The sequence below is a fragment of the Anomalospiza imberbis genome, chromosome 3 (genome assembly GCF_031753505.1).
Source record: "Anomalospiza imberbis isolate Cuckoo-Finch-1a 21T00152 chromosome 3, ASM3175350v1, whole genome shotgun sequence".
Lineage (NCBI taxonomy): Eukaryota > Metazoa > Chordata > Aves > Passeriformes > Viduidae > Anomalospiza > Anomalospiza imberbis.
Genome location: NC_089683.1, coordinates 104,448,560 through 104,470,262, shown reverse-complemented (window position 1 = coordinate 104,470,262; position 21,703 = coordinate 104,448,560). Strand labels below are relative to the sequence as shown.

At 43.6% G+C, this 21,703-nt stretch overlaps 2 protein-coding genes and 1 long non-coding RNA gene across 4 annotated transcripts in view; 1 reads left to right on the top strand and 2 right to left on the bottom strand.

Moving 5' to 3' along the window:
- Nucleotides 1–2,369, top strand: part of CFAP36 (cilia and flagella associated protein 36) — an 11,951-nt gene extending 9,582 nt beyond the window's left edge. The window contains exon 10 of the mRNA XM_068186230.1: nucleotides 10–2,369. Within this exon, the coding sequence (XP_068042331.1) occupies nucleotides 10–96 (87 nt within the window). The 3' untranslated portion in view covers nucleotides 97–2,369. The remainder of the gene's footprint in view (nucleotides 1–9) is intronic.
- Nucleotides 1,856–21,703, bottom strand: PPP4R3B (protein phosphatase 4 regulatory subunit 3B). Of its 2 annotated transcripts, none has more exons than XM_068186229.1 (16): nucleotides 21,257–21,703; nucleotides 19,890–19,945; nucleotides 14,076–14,174; nucleotides 12,959–13,579; nucleotides 9,974–10,051; nucleotides 9,656–9,772; nucleotides 8,912–9,028; nucleotides 8,423–8,554; nucleotides 7,869–7,971; nucleotides 7,148–7,189; nucleotides 6,732–6,890; nucleotides 6,335–6,504; nucleotides 5,578–5,717; nucleotides 4,938–5,122; nucleotides 4,299–4,423; nucleotides 1,856–3,575 (listed from the first exon to the last, which is right to left on the bottom strand). In XM_068186229.1, exons 1-16 carry the CDS (start codon nucleotides 21,396–21,398, stop codon nucleotides 3,480–3,482), a joined length of 2,382 nt encoding a protein of 793 aa, XP_068042330.1. In that variant the 5' UTR covers nucleotides 21,399–21,703; the 3' UTR covers nucleotides 1,856–3,479. The 2 variants fall into 2 exon arrangements, with proteins under 2 accessions (XP_068042330.1, XP_068042329.1); XM_068186228.1 differs by having other exon boundaries at nucleotides 4,299–4,501; nucleotides 21,257–21,702.
- LOC137471701 (uncharacterized) lies at nucleotides 16,803–19,883 on the bottom strand. Its single transcript, XR_010997795.1, has 2 exons — nucleotides 18,590–19,883; nucleotides 16,803–18,544 (listed from the first exon to the last, which is right to left on the bottom strand). It is a non-coding gene; the product is annotated as an uncharacterized lncRNA (long non-coding RNA).

Genomic DNA, 21,703 nt, shown 5'->3' with positions numbered 1-21,703 from the left:
TGTTTTTAGGAAATGTCAGAAGAGAAGCAAAGGCTGCTCCAGAAGAGGAAGATGCTAGCAGAAAAGCTAAAAGAAGAAGTAATTAATAAGCGGTAGTTTTAAGAGGCTCATTGCTGACCCCAAGAACAGAAGGATGTTTTAGAATAAATTATCAGTGAGTGAAGGGATTTCCAATCTTGCACTGGGATTTATAGAACTCGCAGACAAGCAGCTCAGTACCTGGTAACCCCCTATTGCAAATGCCACTGAAACACACCACGAACGCTCGTTTTCCAGAGTGTGGAAACTCCCTGACTGTACCGCAGCGAGGCCGCGCCATCACTGCAGAGCACAGCCCCGCTCCAGCAGAGGCACCGATGGAGAGCTGGGAAAGGAATTCCTGTGGCAACAGCTCCGAGCTCAATATTGGAACTTTTTCATTTCAACAGTGCAGAACGTGGTTGCTTTCATTAGTCCATTCTAAACAAACGGCTCTTTTTCAGCTGCGCAGCGTAATAAAGTCTGGTTTCACAAGGACGTGCACCCTCGACCACCTCGTTTGTGAGAAAGCAAATGTACCTTGGGTGTGGTGTTACATTTTAGTTAAATGGGGGGCCCCCCGGGGGGTCCCCTGCGAAAAGCACCGCTACACTTGGGAGTCAAGACATTCACAAATTAACTCCAAGTTACAGTGCTTTACAGGCTTTTGGGGCAGTTTCCCAGGCCCCAGTTTGCAATAAATGCAACTTCAAATAAAAGGAGTTGCTTTAGGGCAAAGCTGAGACTGTTCCCAGCAATTCACTGCCAGAGTAGCAGAAATCTTTTAAAATCCTTTACTGGTTTGGCTTTCACAGACTCAAAAAACCAGGAGAGGTCACCCTTTGCCCATGGCATGGCCTCATTGAGAGGTCACCCTTAGCCATGACCTGCCACAGCTACTCACAACAAAGAGACAAACCCACCCCTTCTAGTTTCATGGGATTTTTATTAAAATAGCATTTATAACTGGTACATGTTGGCAGATGTTCTGTTCTTTCCCCAAAAGTGGCAGTGGAAGGGCCCAGGCAGGAGAACAAATGCAGCTGCCTACAAAGGCAGACTGGGAACCAGCACCGAGAGGTGAAAGGCCCAGGGAAAAGCCAGAGAGTCCTGGGTGTCACCTTTTCCCAGAATTGCAGGCTGGTGTTTAACAGGATATCTACTGCCACTTCACCCAGTCCTTTCCTAGGAACTGTAAAAATTTATGACATTCTTGGTTTTGCTATGAAGCAACATCCTGTTTGTCTGAGTGTGTTTTTAGAGCTCCTGCCGTACTGCAGCAGGCGTTGGCGTGGTGAGGAGCAGAGCAAGGACTGATGCTCCTTGGGAGTCCTGTGGAGAACTCGGCTTGGGAAGCTGTTGAAGAGAATCAGGAACGGGGGTCCACGCTCCAGGTGATGCCACTTCTGCTCCTCAGGTGAGTGAAGGCACATCCCAGGTACCTGCTGCTTTCATGGCCTGTGAATCTTCTTTACTGATGGAGACAAAAGACTCACTGGGAAGCTCAAGAGCAAGCACTCGAGGATGGTGCCGCAGCTTCTCTTCAAAAGCAAACACTTCCTTGGCTCTGGAGCTGACGAGTGTTCCCTCAGAGTCCTGTGCTGGGTGGCCTGGAGCTTTCCAGGGACAACACCACTGTCCCCAGGTCCATCAGAGCACCTGTGTCTTGCTTACACATTGGGAAGAGCTCACCCATTCCCTCTGGGATTCCATCCAGTGGTATGGAGTTACTTCTGAAACCTGCATGGATAATTAACCTTAAACAATATCCTACAACAGCCACGTTGAAAAGTCTGAGTTCACTTACCATGTGTAACAAACCAAACAAAAGCAAAAATTATGGAATTACAGGGTCACATTTTAATTCCTGAATTTTACAGTTCAGCATTAATATCACCACATGTATACAAATGGTGTAAAACAAGTACAGTGGTATCTTTAATACAAAATAAACTTCTGTTTTATGGAAAAAACTATACTTCATATCTACACAGACAGCCCATCTTTTCCAAACAAGAGCTAAAATTAAAACTAACTACAAAAATCTCCAAAACAGAGAAACTGCTTCAGTTTAAACTATTCCAGGAGAAATGGACCCATAACACTTATTACAAGAGTGATCTATGTGGTGGATTGCAGCTGGTTCCATCTTTAACATCTCTGACACAGTCACTGGGAGATCTCCTCTCACTTAGTCATGATCTCAGATCACATATGGGCAAACTAACATTAAAATATTTACAGTTCATGTGCTGCTCTTGAAAATAAAACCTGGACTGTTTGCCTCTGTCACCTTGCCATGAACTCGCCTATTCCTGTCACAGTTCACTCACCTATATGGAATGTGCTTTTGTCTTTTAAAAAAGCAGCTTTTGTACCACCCCCAGGTTCAGGTGCTGCTTGTGGATTCTGCCTCCAAGCCCTCAAGGTGTTCTCCTGGCAATAATCCCATCTTGGTCCAAACTGGCTTTGGTGTTAAAATGCTGCTCAGTCCATCACTATGCAAAACCTGTGAGTGTTTGCTATTCCCACCACAAGCATGCAGCTCCCAAACAGAGAAACGGCTGCCCCAAGAGGAGGCAGCCCTTGCAACACCATGGAGCACGGCTGGAATTCAGGCTCTTCCCAACCTGAAGCCAGCAGCTGAGGGATGTGCCGGGTGCAGCCCCACCACGACACAAGCAGCTCCTGCAGACCCTTGGGAAGCCCCTGCTCCTTGCCATAGATATTTCTGGACATCTCACTGACAAAACAAGCAGAACCTTCCATTTTGAATCCAGCTTCCATTCTCTCCTCTTGGAAAATACAAATTAAAACTTATTTTAACTGTTTCAAACAACTCAACATGCACTATAACTGCAGCGTCCCTCCCTCCAATCATGAGAAATGCAGTTTAGTTGGTAATAAATGGTCCCAAAATATGGATTGTTCTTATGCAAACAGAGTTAGTTTTCCCTTAACATTTTTTAAAAGAGGCATTGCTAAAAGAACACAACTGACAGCACCATTACAAAATTAAGATTACTGGGTTCAAAATTTAAGCTTGAATTTTTTTTTCCTAGTTCTGTTAAACAATGGGGAAACCCTGCAATATTTTTAAAAAAGTGTTACCATACCTTTCCCTCCCCCTTTCCCTCCCAACACCTGAGACTTTCCTTGCTGAGAAGCCATCATCCAGGTTCTGAGAATACTAACCCACCTTTTTTTTTTTTTTTTCTTTTTTTTACAGCCTGAATGGCAGACTCCTTACTTTCTAGAAAGACATTAAGTTCCTTGGAAGATTTGTGTTTACAGAACTAACCCTTTCTAGCTGATACACCGAGTTTCTTTTGCTACTCCTTGTATTATCTTATATACTCATGGGAGAAAGCTTTCTGATTCAGATTCTTTTTAGCTCTTAAAACAGTTGCAGCATTTGAAACCCCATAATAAAAGTTCTTATTCCAAAGTTTTGGTTTCTTTTATGAACCCAGACGAGGTCTTTTCCTTGGAGATGTCTCCTCCTCTTCATCATCGTCTTCATCATCAGGATAATCCACTAGCCCAACTAGACTTCCCTGCCAATTAGAAAAGGAAAAAGGAAGTTTTTTTATTGAAGAAGTACCTAGAAAGGTGCAAATTTTGAACAAAACCTCAAGCCAACCTGTCCAAGGCACACCAGTCTTTGGCATTCCAAGTCCTATTTGTCTGGAAAATGGGTTTGAACCTCAAGCTGCAAAACGTACCGGAGCTTCCTCACTTCCCTGGGTCTGGATTGAGAATTGTTTAAAAATCACTTTCAGCCCAGCGGGACAGGCACAAACTCCAGTGTGCAGGCTGACATCCCTTTGGCTGCTCAGCCTCAGGGTGGGCAATCAATCCCTGCTACACTTTTCTGTAGCTACTCAGGAGCTGGATGGCTGAGGATTCCAATAATGCACGGCCGAGTCAGGCACCACAGAGAGGTCACTCACTGCATTAGTCTCCTCAAAAACACTGGGTAATTCCCTGGCCAACGAGGCACTAACAGAGTTCCCAAAAACTCCAATTTCCTTTCTACGTCAGATACACAGAGCAGCAACTGAGCAGAAACAAAAAGCGTAAACAGTGAAACGATGCAGAGGATGTGGGATGAGACTGCACCCACCAGATTCCAACAGAGTCCAGGCCCACTCTGGACCTCCCCAGAGCAGTGAGGGATTCACTGGAGGGCTCAGGGTGAATTTATGCCCAACTCAGCCCCGCTGCCCACAGGCTGTTGCTGCTGTTACCCTGGGACAGCCCCACACGAGTTCTCCCACCTTGGGGGCCGGCACCGCCGGGCTCAGGGCCGCGTTCTTGGAAGAGGAGCCGTTGGAGCTCGCTGGTGATGTCTGAGCTGCCACGGATTTGCTGTTTGCACCATTCGCACCATTGGCTGCGCTGGCTGAGTGGGAAAAAGTGAATTTGAATCCCCCAGCTGAAGTCCTTTTTGGAAGATTCTCTTTGTCTTCACTCTCCTTAGCTGAGGGACAAACATTGTCACACTTAGGTATCAGCTGCACACCAAGGAGTACAATCCACATCACAGTGCAATCGCAGGGTGAGAGCCAAGGTATTTTGGTTCCAATTCTGCTGCAATTCTCAGTTCCCCAACCAAGCCCATCCTGAGCCCACCAGCAGCAAACTGAGCGGGGCCTGGATGGTGAGGGCACAAGGACATGGCTCACCTGGAGCACACAGGCACATTCAAAGTCCTGCTTTTGAATACCATTTAAACTTGTTATTTTAATCCTAAACTGGCTTGCGAAGACACATTTGGATCTCATGACTCAATTACATGGAATACCCTGTACTGCTGCTTGAGGTACAGAGCACAAACCATGGGTTAGTTTGGGTGATACTCCACATATCTGCCATGGAGCACTTCCAGTGCCAACAAGCTCAAACAGAGTAAATACCTTTTTTAGTTTCCATAAATTTCTCATAGCTATCTGGAAAATCATCCTCCTGTTTTGACTTCTCAACTGGAGGTACAACAGCTTCGCCTTCTTCCTCTTCATCTTCATTGAACCACATTTCTTCATCCTCCTCCAAGGCTCTGGCATCCCTGCGGAATCTATTGCTACGCAATATGGATGGGACACTGTAAGAGACACACACAGGGATTCCAGCTTGGCTGCTGTTTCAGGCTCGGGATCAGAAATGCCTTCCAGAGCTTTAGAGGGAATTTAGTGCATTTGAGAAGGCAATGCAGCTCCATGTCTGGTTCTGCCCTCACCCCAAGGCTCACCAACACCCCAGCTCATGACGAGCCTGACTGAATCCCAAATCAGAGTGACAGAGCAACATTTTGCTCTTCTCTTAGAGAGTTTCCTGAACATAACACTTAGTCCACTGGCCAACATCAGCTCTACTACACTTGGCCACAAGGAAAGCAGATGGGGCTTTCCTCTAATCCGAGAAGTTTTCACCAAGAATGAAACCCAACCCCAGTCCCAGCCTCCTGCTCCTACTGCCCTCTGGGAAAGAGAAAAGCAAGGAGCAGCCCTGCAGAGCAGCAGCCCCTGCCAGGCTCAGGGCACAGCAACTGGGGCCTACCTGTTCAGCTTTTGGCTTTGTCGGTCCTTTTCCTGCTCATATTTTGTCTTCAGTCCCTTGAACGTCTGAACATACTCAATAGATTCAAGTGCATTATAGAAGTTTTCAACTATATGTGCAATAAGGGACTTAATATCTTCCTGCAGAAGAACAAAACAGGGTTTCAGCTTCAAATGGGCACAAGCAGAAGTTCAGAAAGCTTATGAGTTTAGTTTGGAAAGTAACTGATTTCTTGCCCAGAGCCAAAGCATTATTGTACAATATGGTACAAATGTGAAGCATGAAGTCAGATTTATCCTTAATAAAAGAGATGAGATTGAGAAATAATTTTTAGGCCTCCCATAGAAACAGACAATGGACCCAGCAGTGTCCCAACTGTATTTGTGACACTTCTGTTAAACAAAGATCTTTTATGTAGGAGAGCTGTGCCCTGTCCTCCCCACAGGCTCCAGCTCTCCCCAGTCCTCAGCAACTACAGCAGTTCATGTGGGACCAGGAACCTGTTGGGCAGTCCCCCTCTATCAAGTCTCTCACCATATCAGGCAAATTCTACAAGTCCTAATGTTCTTCTTGCTGGAAAAGACAGCAGCTACCATATCCTACAACTAAAAACTGCCCTTCACTTTCACAGACCACGAAGATTCCCAGCAAAGCCTTGCACACATGAAGGCACTGGCAGCAAGTGGCTCAGGAGCTGCTGCAAGTCCTTGCTTTCCAAGGAGCTGGGTGCTCCTGTAAGAGCTGGAGCTGCACTCACCACTCTGATGAACTCGAACAGCTCAATCACAGCAGAGTTGAGCAGGTTGTACCGAGTGCCATTGTCCAGCAGGGCATTGATAACTGGCTCAAAGAGGTTTCCCTTGGTGATGTAGCGGTTATAGAATTCATCTTTCAGCCCGATTATTCTCCTCATAAAGCGAAGAGCACCTGTGGGAAAAAAAAAAAATCAAGGAGTTAATAACCACATGCCAGGGACCACGGAAAGAACTGAAACCCCTCATGTTACCCAGAGGAAGATGGGCCCCCAAACCCAGAGCATTACAATCTCATCCACACCCCTTAACACAAATTCCAAGTTCAAGTGTACACTGGAACACCTTCCACACAGTCCCACCATGCCTGGAAGAAGGAAATCACAACAGCTCCATACTCACACAAGGCCAGAAATGTGTGCTTTGAATTCATCAATACCAGTACTCTTCTTAGCAAATCTTTGTTCATAATGTAATTCTTGATGTGATATGTGTGGTGTTCCACACAAAAAGTAAGCAGCTCCAAAATTAAGGCAAGTAGTTGTGCTGTTTGGTAATTATCTGCAAGAACAATGGACAATTTCAACTTTCAGTAGCAAGGTTGACTACGGAAAAAAAAAAAACAAAAAACCTCACTAATGTAAAAACAGATGAAAATGCTTCTTCAGCTTCCAGTCATCTCAAGTGAATCAAAACTCCTGCATCTATTTCAGTAAAAAGTATTATAAAAATAAAATATTGGCATGACTAACTTTTTTTTTAATAGAAGACCATACACAGCACACAAGTTTCAAAACTCAAAGTCAATTAAGACTTACCAGGACAAATTGTATTACTCTTAGTGGATCCAACTACTGCATCTGAAAAAGAGAAAATAAAAACAAAAATCTGAAAAAGGTTTTCAAAGCATTGTCAAGATTTAAAAGATGGGGACAAACAATCAATTCTACCAAGTGGTGAGATTTTTCATCAGATCAAACGTTTGTGAGCTACAGGGACATAAATACACTGCAAGAATGCAGCCAGGTGAGATTTCGGTATTTAATTTACCTTACAAAGTTTTAAATCCATCTAGGTGAAAATGTATAATCTAAATCTTAGGAATATGATATAGAATAAAAGCACCAATCCTAAGTTTTTCAAATAATGTATTAAAATGAGTACTACAGATATTTTACAAGTTTTATTTCTGTATAAAACATGCAAAACATTTTTTTACTTAATATTTGAGACCTACAGACACTCTCTGCTTTATAGGAAGTATTTTTAAAATGCAATTAACAATTGTATATTGGCATGATTAATATCAAGGAAGTGCATCTTCCACAAAGCACAGCACGAAGCTACAGCAGCATCCACAGCTGCAGGGAAGAGCTGGGAACTGCTGCCCACAGAGCCCCTGTCCTTGGGGGAGCAGCACTTTTCCACATGCACATTCCCAGCTGGTATCACAGGCTGATCCCTGGGAGCAGCACTGTCACTCACTGCCAAACACTACAGGTCTGAAATGAAGAAAAAGAAAATGGAAATATTCAGTACCTTTTTCACATTTATCCTCTGATGTATTGGCCAGAAGCGGCGCGGTGAGAACGTGCATACAATGGTTGTAGAAGAAATTGAGAAATTCACTCTTTTCTGTTTTCTAAAACAAAAGTAACTGTATTAAACACTAGGATTTTTACAAAAGTAACTGTATTAAACACTAGGATTTTTACACAGGCTTTTAAATAAGAAAGAACAGTAACGAAGGAAACAGCCCATACAGAATTCTATTGGCTTCTTCAGGTCTGCCTGTGTATTTGTTGGGCCTGCAGGACTGTCTTTGCTCAAGATCAGTTTTTGCATTTTGGGACAACTAACCAAGTGCACCATCACCAAAGAGTCCCCACCATGCAAACATCTACTGAAAAAACATCAACAACTCGAAAAGCCTGACAAAACTTTTTTAAAATGCACCTGCACAATGCCCCAGAATGGAAACGTTAAGCTTATTTTTGGCTTGTTTAAATTCAGTATCAGAGCAAACACAGAGAATGTCCGGTTTTCAGCTCTGCTGGGACAGTGCAGTATCTGTACCCCCCACATCTGCTTACATTGGCTGTGGCTAGCATGTTCTCTGGGTCAATCAGAGTTCTCAGCAGCCCCATTAACTGAACAGCTCCCCCGAGCTCTGGATCTGTGTCGCAGATCATCTGCTCAATGACCACATTGATGAGGAGGATGTCCTGCAGAAAAATTCCAAACAAACACACCACCAAACAATTAGACATAGTTTCAAGAACGGAAAGTAATTTCCATTAGTCTCTGTAATTTTCTGAAGACAATTTTAAATGAAATTGAAGAATTGAGAGTTGCATTTGGATACAGAAATTCTGGCAAGCACAACCCTCCACACCTACAATCCCTGTTAGTCAGATTTCCAAAACTATAAACTCATACAACATCAACATGCTCAGAAATGTTTATGTATTAAACCTACTTTTCCCTGTACTTCTAGAGGTTTGTTTTGCTGTTTTGTTTGTTTCCTGCTCGCCCAAAGACTGGTATACTCAACATGTTAACTGCAAACCACTGTAACTTACATCATCACTCTGCTGGGCCTCTTGCATCACAAATTCTCGGACCATGGATGGGCTAAATTCTACTAGATAAGAAAATATATCTGTAGCAGCAGATCTAACTTGCAGATCATCCATTCCCTAATAAAGAGAGAAATTGATTAGCAAGAACAAATTAAGCTGGTATTTATTACCAAGTAAAGCTGAAAGTAATAGGTAGTTTTAAGTTTTGGGAACATCTCATTACCAGAGTTTCTATAAGAAACACAGTATAAAGGTCACAGAAAAACAACAATAAACCAGCAAAATGAATTGCAATGTTCAGGCAGCAACAGCTGCTTCAGCCACAGGAGTGAAAGAAATTCTGTTTTCCCACTGCTGATTAGGACAGATTAATCTGCTAACGACAGGATTACAGGATCTTTTGGGAGGAACCAGCCAACAGTTCAAGATTTTCTAAAAATACTTCTTGGGCCCTGGGCCAGCAACAACCACAACAACAATCCAGCTGCACAAAGAGCCTCTGCCAGTTTTTACACCCCCTTGTCCCAAGGACTGTGCTGACCACAGGCTCACACAGAGTAAAAACACCCAGAGCAGCCAGGTCAGGCACTTCAGAGCTGGGGGCAGCCTCTGCATTGGGAACGCTCCAATCAACTCCCACTCCCAGCACAGCAAAACTAACACAGAGGGGCTCAGCAGAGCCAAAGCTGCTTCAATGGCTGTAGCTCTTCTACTTGGTTGAAATCAGCTTGAAGTTTCACTCACCATTACAATTTCAAGAGCTGGAAGAATTCCCAACTTTGCCAAAGTTTTGAAAAATGCATCTCTGTTCTGAGGTTGTAACGTCTGAGAAAAGGCGCAAAATTCCTTGAAGAAGTTCACCTGTCACAGAGGGAAAAAGAAATTAGAGGTGTACTTGGGTCAGAAAACTCTTTGAAGGATCAAACAGTTACATTTTGCAGCAGAGTTTGTGTGTTGGCTGATTCTACAGAAATCCCTCATTGATTGCAGAAGAGTTTCACTGTTTCTCCTTCATCCCTCTCACCTAAAGCCTTGGAGGTACCACAGGAAGCTGGGACTTACCAGTTCACACCGTTTGTCGTCATCTGTAGCTTCATCTGTCAATTGTGCAAAAACTTCTGATAAAAACTTCTCATCTTCCTGTGTAACACACAAAAGGAACACACCTTACACAGCGCCCCTGGAAAACAACTTCCATCCCTACAGGATCCAACCCTGCAGAAAGTGCAGCTCTCCATCCAATTTATCCCAAAGAAGACAATTGCCAGAGTACACATCCAGCAGCATCGTTCCCAGGGCATCGTTTCAGCACTCCCTCTGAGCAGCAGAAGCAGCTCCAGGAGAGCAGAGCCTGGTGAAGCTGAGCTCAGTGATGGTCTCTAAAACTGCAACTACAAAGTGCCAGCCAAGGGACAACTTTGCAGCCATGTCCCCATTACCTTACTCACAATAAAACAACCTCTCCTACTTGCGCGTGCTCTGCTTCATCAAGCTGGGAAACTTTATGGATTATTACTGGCTTTTCACATTCACATCCTCTGTCACCAAGAAATATTTAAGTATATACAGGAACACCTCACCTCTTGCAAAGCATTTCAGTTACCCCCTAAGATCAAGAGGTACCCAAAAACCAGGGTGAACATCAGCATCTCTCAAGGGTTTGGACACATTTTGCCCTTTGATTATTATGCACTCTTTCACATTGAAAATAGTGTTGGCATTCTCTCAAATTCAAATGTTTCTCTTACCTTTTAAAGACAATATAAATCTGATGGCAAACAGTAACATGCTACAGCTTTACAAAATTTTGCATCACTGTACCAATTCAACTCAATAAACTTGCGCATTGAACAAAAATGAACAGAACAGCAGCATTCCAATAAATACACGTGAACTTTACATTGAATAACACAGAGTGTGCTTACCTCTCTATTTTGCTGTGTGCTGTCACTAAAATCTCTCTGCTTTATTAGAATAACAAGACAGAATTTTTACAGTTACAATGCCAACCAAAGACTGGCAAACCTTTTCCTGACAACTTTAAGATGTGGGGCTAGAAGTGCTTTACAAACAAATGATACCTGGAATTAACATCACAGGGAGTGCAACATACACAGATTTAGTAGTTTATTTTAAGCTTTGCTGGCTTAAACAGCTTAATTAAGCCTGTTACAAAAAAAAAACCAACCCTCAAACCATACTACAGTCAACAGCAGATATAGTAGAAAATCCCTACTGCAGAGCACCTGAGCACAGAAACATCTCCCGCTTGTCTAAGGCAGCTACTCAGCCCAGTCCTGTGTCCTGAAGCATGGGATGGATGGAAGCTCCTTTCCCATGTGGCTGCCCTTCCACTGGGATCTAGTGCTCCATGGCACGTAGAAAGGAGCTTTGCTGCTGTGGCAAACACAATCTGCTGCTCCTCTAAACTGCCTTCTCCCAGGGAGCTTTGCCAGTGTATTTAGGGTAACAGGATGTCCCATGTGTTCCCCAAACCCAAAGCAGCTTTGGAGTTCTTGTGCCCAACAAGCTGATTTACACCACAGGCCTGCAAAAGCAGTCCTGGACCAAGGTCCCCACAACCTCAAGTGGGAATTTTCCTCAAGTGTGCTATAACATCTGCAAGTGTGCTTTCTTCTCAACTCGTAATTCTCAAGGATCAACATTATCTGTAAATCACCACATATCTCAATTACAGGCTTTAGAATAAGCAGGCAAACCTGCATGCACATACTCCATCTATGATGGCAAAGGCAGCCACAGCAGTACCAGCAAAAAACTGTCAGAGAATTTCAGAACCTTCTGCAAGGAGTACTTGAGGTAACAGCAAATCAGAGTTCTCTGTTACTGCACAATTAAATATTCAGTACTGTAGAGCCCCAATGGGGAAAAAAAAAAAACTCTATAAACTTAAAAATCTCTACTCTAAATGTAAACAGGACTGTGGCCTCAGGAGCATAATACTGAATTTATTTTTAGTTTTTGAAAAGATATGCAAAAGAATTTAAAGGAAAATCTTTATTTAACACAAATCTAATAATTTTGCAAGGGGGATTTAAGTTTTTGTTTCTTTCTGCTATTGAGCCACAAAGATAGTAGAAAGAAGCCAAATAGCATACTCATGCAGTTCTCTGCAATTACTCGGTTCTATTTTCCAGTTCTCTATTGAACTCTTTACCACATTTCACCCATACCTGAACTCTTTAGTATATTCCATACGGCTATGTTATGTCTCCAGTGCCTCTTTCTTTCCACCATTTTTACTCCCTTCCTCTTTTCCTCAACTCTTGGTCTTTCACAGAGGCTCTCCACACTCACCCCAAGAGTATGGGCATGTGATGTATCCTACACAAATGGACCATTTTTGGACACAGATAAACAGAATAAAGCCACTTGGGTACACATGAGTTTGCACAACACATCACCAGCTGAAAACCCCAAAACGCCATGAATTCACACAGCTCTTCACCAAGGCTCCTTCCAGGGTCCCAGCCACCTCAGAGCCTCTTCTGACTAAAAACTGTGCAGGACAGTTTTTCATAAAGTAACAGTTTGGTTATGTATTTACTATTACTTCTAGATATCAGTATGAAAAAAAAAAAAACCACAGCAACTAGTTACTTAATCTTTAAGACTACAGAAACATTTGAAATTAGTACCATGATGTAACAGTAGTATAACAGGAATGGTTCTGAACATGCCCTTTTGAATCATAGATCCAGAATTTGTTACAAAAACAGCTCAATGCCCCTAATACAGAATACAACAGGTTGCCTGTTCTCTAAATACCTACACAAACTTGACCAAAAATTGTATGTTGCTTGGGAATCAAGGAGAAAAATCTTCAGCTTTACAACCCATTAAAAAATATTAATATACTTACCTGAAATGTACCTTTTCAAATTATAAAATCAAAGGTATCAGAGAGCAGGGCAAGCATTTAAAACATTGTGCAAACGATGTGTGTGATTAACTGTAATCAGTTTTGCAACTATAGCTACAGGTATCTAAAAACAATCCATCTAGACCACACGAAGAACCACTTACCTGCAACATACTGACAATCTCAACTTTGTTGAAGAAAATAAAGGAAGTGAGGGTAGAAAGAAAATTCTCTTCAAAAACAGATGGTGTTGGCAAGATGATGTCCTGAATATACTGTACCCTGTAAGTCTGGTGGATTTTTTGCCTGAGTTCAGAGTCTGTAATAGGAATAACCTCCTTAAATTTTGCTGTTTTGGTCAAGAACTCCCTGTGCCGTTTTGGCTGAGCCAAAGAAGGATCATACTCGAGACATCCGACCACATCCATAATACACTCGTCAGAGAACATCACCTCAAACAGAGTTGCTTTGTTGAGGAACAAAATCCCTCTAATAATTTCGTACAAATGATGCAAGCCTTCGGTGTTCTCTAAATTCTCGCAGACTTGGAAAAGCTGTAGCAGTTTTTTAATGTAGCCTTCGTTCTCCAAGGCCAGCGCCAGCTTTTCCCTACGGATGGGTGAGGAAAGAACAGAGGTAACTAGGTCAGCAATCTCTTCAAGTTTGTTGAGTTCACAAGTAGGAAGGTCAATCAGAGGACTGGTTTCAGGCATTTCCTCTATGTGCTCCTCTTCTGACTCAATAAGGTCCTGCGTGACTTCCACTGAAGGATCCTTACCCTGAACCTAAGGGAAGAGGCACACAGTTACTGTCTGATCCCAAAATGTTCCCAAAAATGAGCAGGTCAGTAACCAAAATAACAATACATCTCAACTGCCCAGTGTGTCCCAAGGCAGCTGCGATGGGATCTGAGCTCTCTGGTTCCTTACAGCACATTTGCAGTTCCACTGCACTCCAATAAGCTGCTTCCTGAGGCCAGCTGGGAGAAGGACAATCAAAGCATGGAACTCTGGCAGTCCCCTTCTAACAAACACAATCACACAAACTGCCCCAGAACATCGACCACCTGAGTCTCACCATTACAGTGATTTTTCAAAAGCCTGACATTCAATCATGAGAACAACAACTGGTGCTCTAAGCAGAGACAATTTAAGACCTCACACAGAAAAGAACAAATATTTGCTTACTCTACAAGCAGGTTTAAAAAGGATGCACAAATACATCAAGTCACAGAAGACACTAAAACACCTGGAAAAATCAGCATGTTTCAGTTTACTGTACCTGGCAGATTTTTTCCCAAATTTCATCACAGCCAGCTTTTTCTTGAAAACTCAGTGCTAAATCATAGTTCTCTGCTTCTGACCAAACAATCAGGGTGTCCTGTTTGAGAGAAAACCAAGAAAGTAATTGTTTCTGAAACAGGTCTGCACTGAATATTAACCTCTATTCCTTTAATGCCAATGTCTAAAGAATAAATAATTTTAATTAAAGTTACACTTGACAAAAAAAAAGCATAAACCACTAAAATATTATATCACCTGCTCTGCCATACATCAACTTTCTTTCTTGTTATTTTATGACCACTACCTTACACAAAACATATTTAAAGATACTATTTTTCATATCCAAGCCACTTACGATGGCATTTTTCTGCAAGATACATTTCTTGAGCCAACAGTCTTGACATGGGAATACACATACTAGATTAAGAAAACCTACAATATAATAGGTTAAGTATATTCATATTTAGTAAGATATAGAATCCCGTAAGATTTCAGTTTTCCCCTCAGAAAGTGTTTAACAAACCCTAGCTAAGTAAGATATAATGCCTAGCTAACATTCAAATTACTTTCTGAATTAAAAGCCATACAACCTGAATAATACAAAACTCCCAAGTTCTTACTAAAGTTACAACCATCTTGCCAGTTATTTTCATTTGAGCCAGGTTTTTCTTCTCTGTTACTATTGTCTCCAATTTGTGCACTTGCAGACCTGGAAGTTTCAATGGAATTTCTGAACAGGCTAAAATGGTTTTTGAAGAAGTTTTATTAGGACACTTGCTGCTGTCCTGTAAGGAATGCAAGCCTGTACTTCAACATTCAAATATAGAGCGGTTATAGTTTAACCCAGCTGCCAAGAAAGTACCACACAGCTGCTCACTCACTTCCTCCCACCAATGGGACGGGAAGGAGACTCAGGACAAGGTGAAAGTTCTGTTCTTGAGCTAAGAACGGTTTCAAAAATGAAATAAAGTAAAACATAAAGAGCAATTATAATAGTTACAGCAAAAAAAGGAAGGGGAAGAAAGGAATAAACCCTGATAGAGAAGTGATGCTGAGCACCACCTGAGCAGCAATCAGCCTCCCCGGCCAACCCCCCCAGTTTATCCCCTGCCCCTGTTATCCCAGGGTATGGAATATCCCTCTGGCCAGGTCAGCTCTCCTGGCCATGCTCCCTCACAGCTCCTCACTGCCAGAGCATGGGGAACTCATCAGTCCTTGACTGAAGGTAAGCACTGCTCAGCAACAACTAAAGCATCCCTGTGCCACCAACGTCATTCTCATCCTAAATCCAACCACAGCACTGCACCAGCTACTGGGATGAAAGTTAACTCTGTCCCAGACAAAAGCAGGAGAACAGTTCCCCATCCTACAGCAAACTTATCTTCATATAAAAATATCCAAACTGAGCAGCTCTCTGCTAACTCTCCAGTATATTTGATGAGCTCCAGCAAAACTGTTCAATATTCCAAGTTTGACTTCCTGAACTGTTACCACAGTTTTTTTCAATACTGAAGTGTTTTCTAAACAATAGCAAGCTTTTCCTTAATGGTCAGTAAAGTAATTTAATTCCCACATTTATGACATTGAATATTCACCACACAACTCATCAAGGCTGGTTAGGTCTTTAGACCACTTTTAGTGAACACAAAACATTAAGAGAGGTATCTTTAAGCTCAGCAAGGACACCCAAAGAAACACCCGATGATATTCCTTAGGAAGCTTCAGGGGCTGTAAGGTTTAAACAGGCCTTTGTAAATGCAGTTATCTGGGCTTACGAAGGTCAGGGAGCACTCGTCTACTTCCAGGTGTGAGGGGACTGACATTTGGGAAGGACTGCTGGCATGGGACAGTAGGTTCCCTCTTCCATCAGCAGTTATTTGGAAAACACACATCTGTCTCAACAAACACAACTTCCCAGCTGCTACAACTACCACTGGAACATGGATGAACATCAGCAGCAGTGATACAGCATTAATTCTTCAGTTCATTTCTACAGTAATCCTAATTCCTCAATGTCCATGGGGAGTTGTATATCTTGAGGGTTTTGTCTTTGCTCTTTTTTATTTTGAAAATAGAGTTAAGAATAATATCACTGTTGACAAATGCCTACCAACAGATCAATTTCCTTCTCCCAAAATAATCACAAGCCACACTAAAAACAATGGAATTTGCAAAGACTTTTTTTTCCTTTCTTACTAATTTTTACACATTTCTTTAGAGAAACAAAGTTTCCCTGTTGTAGAAAGCACAGAGTTCAATGCACTGTGGTTTCAGCACTGTTGTGAGTTATTTGTATTACAGTGTCCTATATTACACTTGCACTTTTCTCCTACAGAAACACATATTAATAGGGAGCCTCTGCTCTCAGGCTCCGATTCACAACTGGTCCAAGTTCTTAGAGCTGACATGGTTTTCACTCCCAGCTGTCCCTCCTCATCTCCAGCTCAGGACATCTGGATCTCTCTATTTACTGTGTGCCATTTCAGAGTCAACAACGCAACTGTGCTTCAAAAGAAAAATAATAATTGTCAACTGCATGCACTGAAAGCCTCATCAGCTCCCTGATTTGGTTCTCATTCAGAGATTAATAAAAAATAATTCTTAAGTACTATTTTATGGCTGCTACAGAATTCCAAATCTGAAATGTTTACCTTGAAACATTCTGTGCAAGTACTAATGCCCTGACACTCAAAATCAATGCACTCCCAGGTAAGCTGAGCCTCAGAGGTGCTTCACTGAACAAAGAAGGACACACACGTTCAGCAGACCTATTCATAGCCCAGGATGATTCAAGTCAGAGAATTAATGCAGTAACTTAAAATGACTCCAGGCACCCAGGGACTGCAGTCAAAAATTTGTGAAAATTCTCAAGTTACTGAATGGTACTTGTTACAATCTGTACTGCCCACACAGAGCAGAAGTTATATAAGCTTTTCCAAAAATATTTCAGAAAGACTGAAAGATGGTTTCAACAGAAAATAATTGTCCAAAACCAATATAAGATGTACTCATCTGGCACACGCTTCCTGCATGACCTCACACAACCCATGAAGAGCAGACACCTTCCAGGCCAAGCTCTACCACTCCCACCTGCTTGGAGGCCATGCTGCTCCATCCATGAGCAACAGCAATGTTCCTTAATTCAATCAAGCACCAATAAAGACAAAAAAGATTAATTCTGAACAAAACCTGAAACTCAGAGCAGTCCAAACCCTTCTCCAGTGCTGGTACTGGTGTGCACAGTGTCTGCTACTCCACCCCTCCCTGTTCCTGCACTGCACCACGTTCCCATGCCAGCACCAACGTGCTGCACAGGGAAGCAGATGGGGAACACGTGGGGAAAAAAAGGAATCCAGTGGGAAGACATGTTTCAACTGACTCAGTCCTGCATCTAACCTGCCACTGGCATGAAACAGGAGTGAAGAAGCCCTCTGGCAACTGCTCTGGCTGGCTTTAACAGCACCCCTGCAAATGTGTTAAATCCTGGCCACGAGGAGCTCCTATTTTGTCTCGCGCAAAGCGCTCTGTTGTCACATGAGTGATGGTAACTCTGGGCAAAAGACAGGATTTGCACACGATCTTCATCTCAGAGCTGCAAACAGAGCACACCCAAAGCAAAGGTAACACCAGAAGGCAGCACTCCCAGTGAGGATTTCTGCAGCAGCTCCATGTCTTTCAGCCATGGACTCGCTCTTCTGCCAGGGAACAGTAACCCCAAGCAGAGGCTGAAACATGAAATGGGTGTGGTGCCAACATTTAAAATTACTTCTGCCAGAGCTTCCAGAACACATCTGACCCTGCCCTCTGGCTAATGTGGGGTGTCGAGCAGAAGTGTGTAACTCTCAAAGCCTATGCCCCAAAATCCAGGGGGACCTACAGCTCTTCAGGCTCTCATGTTCTTTGCATTCATCTAATTTTACATTGTATGCTGAGCAGCATGGCACCTATGTCCAACCAATCCAAGCCAAATTTCCCTTGAGAAAGGGAAAGTCGTGATGACAGAGTGCCCAACACCTGGACAGAATGAATTCCCCAAGAACCACAAACACGACTGGAGCAGGGAGGTAACAGGCCTGTCCTGTTTGGGGTTAGTCAATAGCTACAACACGACTTGGCACTAACAATGTAATACTGGAAGTCACAGACTGATGCACAGCACTGAAAAAATCAGTGCTGGGTTTCCTTATGCAAACCACAATTAAGCGTTAAGTACCCTCTAAGTTCAGTCAAGTCATTTATATGACGGCAGATGTGTAGGCAAGGCATGTTTCTTTTCCATCAAGATGCACCACCCTGCAGCTTTCCCCAAATCCAAGACCATCAACTCGAAGACAATGCTCTGCATCAACTAAAAGCTGCACGAGGTTGTACAAACCTTAAGGAGCAAACACTGAAGCAAACGCTTTCTGCCATACAGACACAAAAGCATTAGTACCAGAAATAAAAGCCAGCCAAAATAAACCTCAGCTTGAGTTTTTCCAAACTATGATCTACCTTTTCCACAAGAAAAACAGTAACAGAAGTTACTTAAGTCACTTGAAACATTGCTACCAATTAAGTAAAAAAGGCCTACAATTAATCAGTTGTAGTTTCAGGAAACAGGGTGTGAAAGGAAGCATTTTAAAACTTTACAGCAACGAAATCTGCATTTGTATTTCACTATGTGTAGGTTTCCTCTAGTAAACAGGAAGCAGTTCAAGACTCTTGGCTCCTGGAGCTCTGCAGAGCTCCTTCCTCAGCATGGACCCCCAAGGAAAGCCTACAGCTACCAACCCCTAACAAGTGAACAGCAGAAACCACAGCAAACAACCCGCTGGAAAGGCTGGCCCAAAACTCCACCTCACTCCTAACCTAAAACGAGCCAACCAACGTCCAGAAGATAACAAAGTCTCTTTCTCAAATTCTTACACTGTAACTTGTCACTATAACAAAGTCCTCAAAGATCTGTCCCTCTGTGACTTAGGAAGAACAAAATTACTGTTTTTTACAGTGCTGAAACACTTCTGGATATCATAATGATAAAGAACAAGTATCAAACACTGAAGGAACAGAGACTCTACTGTAGAACAAAGGAACAGAGAGAAAAAACTCCAGAAAACCCATGAGAACAATGCAGGCAGAGACATCAAAAATGCATGCTGAAAAAGCGAAAACAATAAAAGCAGAAGAGATTCAGTAAGCTGATTTTTTTTCAGTGGATGAAGCAAAAATAACCTATTAACACAGCTCCTAACTGTTTTACTTCTTTGTCCTGCAGGAGGTTTACCCCTAGGAAAGGTAACTCTCACCATGGCTTGTGGCCTTACCTAGGACAACAGGAGCTTTCAGGGCTTAAAATAAAACCAGCAACAACAAAGAAAGAAGTCCCACAAAGGCAAATTCCTTCATGTTATTTCCAGAAAAAGAACTCAATCAATAAATAAATACACTTCAACAGAGCTGGTCAAAGTTTTGCCTCCCTAATTTTGCAATTATTTCAGATGGCCTGGCATGGGAGACAAAAGTTACACATACATGTTTCCAACTGTCTTTCCTGTAATTATTTCAGTATTTCTCCAAATTGCACATATTATCTTCAAAGTCTGAAGACCAAAATGTATTTTTCTAGAAGACCCACATATTAATTTATAGTATGTGAAGTGTTCGGCACCCACAGGCTTCTAAGCAACTTTTTCACCTCTATAAAAAACACCATCATCAATTGCATGTCCTGCTTTTCCTTTTCTCCTGAAAAAAATGCAATTACTCTGAGCAAAAAACAATTCCTCAGCATCAGCAACCAGAGAAAGTAAAGCCTAGCAATAATACTTGCCTGCTGTTTTTGATATGCAGTATTTGGATTTATCTTCGATTCTAACAGTAGTGAACCTGAAAAAGGTACGAAGAGAGATTTACTGAATCCAACAAAACAAACATCTCCACACATCTCACACCACTGCCCATGTGCCAGCCAACACTCTCAGCTTAATCCAAATCTCACAGAAAATCCACAAGAACCGCCTCCTTTAAATATAATTTCCTAAAATAAGTCAGGTAAGACAAAATTCAACAGGAATGGCCCTATTAAAATACATTTTTCTCTTCTAGTTTAGTCCAAAATCCACTGTAGCACTCTTTTCTCCTAAAATTTGGTGCAAGAACCAGCTTTTTTAGTGGTCTTTTAGACCAACTATATAAATTCCAGTAGGTAATGTGCTGCCCAACATAAAAATGTTTTTGTCCAGAGAAGCCACGTGGGCCACTTGCTTTTATTCCCTTCAGCTGCCCTTCAGAAGTAAATCATCCAGCTACTACAAACACAAGGACTTCATCTTGTGTATGCAAGTAGTGTATGTCTCCTGGCAACAGCTCCGGAGCAATTTATACCAATCTTAGGTGGTTTATTTAGCACATTAGTCAGTCGACAAAGTGGGGAGCACATACCTCCCCCCTCTAAAAAGACCCTTTAAGGTGACTTTAAAGTGCAATAAAGCACAAGGGATGCCACCCGACTGGAACACAACTAGGGAATTCCTGAGGAGAAAAAGAGCAGCAAACAAATAACTTTTTCACAGCAGTAAGAAAGGGAAGAAAAGAGCACCTCAAAAGCAAAGGATATTGCTCTGAAAGAGAACAAAATGTCCTCACGTGTCACAGCTTCAGCTCTGTTCAGGCTGGGGAGCTGCAGCTGGCTGGGGTAACTGCATGGAGCTGAGTCAGGGGAGGTTTAGGATGGATATCAAGGAAAGGCTCTTCCCCCAGAGGGTGGTCAGGCACTGCCCAGGCTCCCCAGGAAATGGTCCCGAGGCTGCCAGAGCTGCAGAAGCGCCTGAACAACGCTCTCGGGCACAGGGTGGGATTGTTGGGAGGTCTGTGCAGGGCCAGGAGCTGGACTCTGATGATCCTGATGGGTCCCTTCCAGCTCATTATTCTATGAACTGGGAGGGGAAAAGTCTAGGACCACGGCAGCAAACGCTGCTGTGGCTTGCGTGCTAAGGAAACTTCACACGAGCCGCAAGATAAGGGAAGGCACGGAGAGTGGAAATAATAATAACAACAACAATAATCCTCGTGGGTGATCCAAGGGAAGGCACCATCAGCCGAGCCCGGCGACGGTGGGCGGCAGCCCCGTCTGGCGGGGCCCGGAGCCGGGCGTGGGGCGAGGGGAAGCGGCCTGGGCAGCCCCGGCCACGCTCTCACCGTCCGACTCGGCGCGCACCAGCAGCGACATCCCCTTCAGCCGCTCCACGTAGCTGGAGGAGACGTGCCCGGTGCCCCTGTCGTCCCATTGCCGATCCTCGTTGAGCGTGTAGACCTTCACCCGCCGGCGGGTGTCCGACATGGTGCAGCCCCGGGCCCGCTCCGCCTCCGCGGGGGCGATGGAGCGAGGGCGGCGGGGAGCAAGCGGGGCCGCCGGGCCGCTCAGGGGCACCGCGGGGCCTTTGACGCGCCGCTTCCCATGGCGAGTCAGCGCCGCCGCGCCCCGGCCCGGGCCTCGCTGGCGCCGCTCCGCCTCAGCAGCTACTACAGCGCCGCCGCCATCTTGTAACCCGGCTCGGGCCGCCTTTCTCTTCCTCCCCGCCCGGGCACGGGCTCCCCTCGCAGGGGCTACGGCGGCCGCCCGCTGCCGCCGCGCCGCCGACGGGA

Bases quoted from the DNA above. Each gene is read 5' to 3' on its own strand.
- PPP4R3B (XM_068186228.1), bottom strand. From the start codon at position 21,398: ATGTCGGACACCCGCCGGCGGGTGAAGGTCTACACGCTCAACGAGGAT. The intron at 10,052-12,958 runs GTAAGTGGTTCT...TGTGTTACACAG, and splicing joins AGATTGTCAGTATGTTGCAG to GAAGATGAGAAGTTTTTATC. The intron at 9,773-9,973 runs GTAAGTCCCAGC...CCTCTGTGACAG, and splicing joins ACGACAAACGGTGTGAACTG to GTGAACTTCTTCAAGGAATT.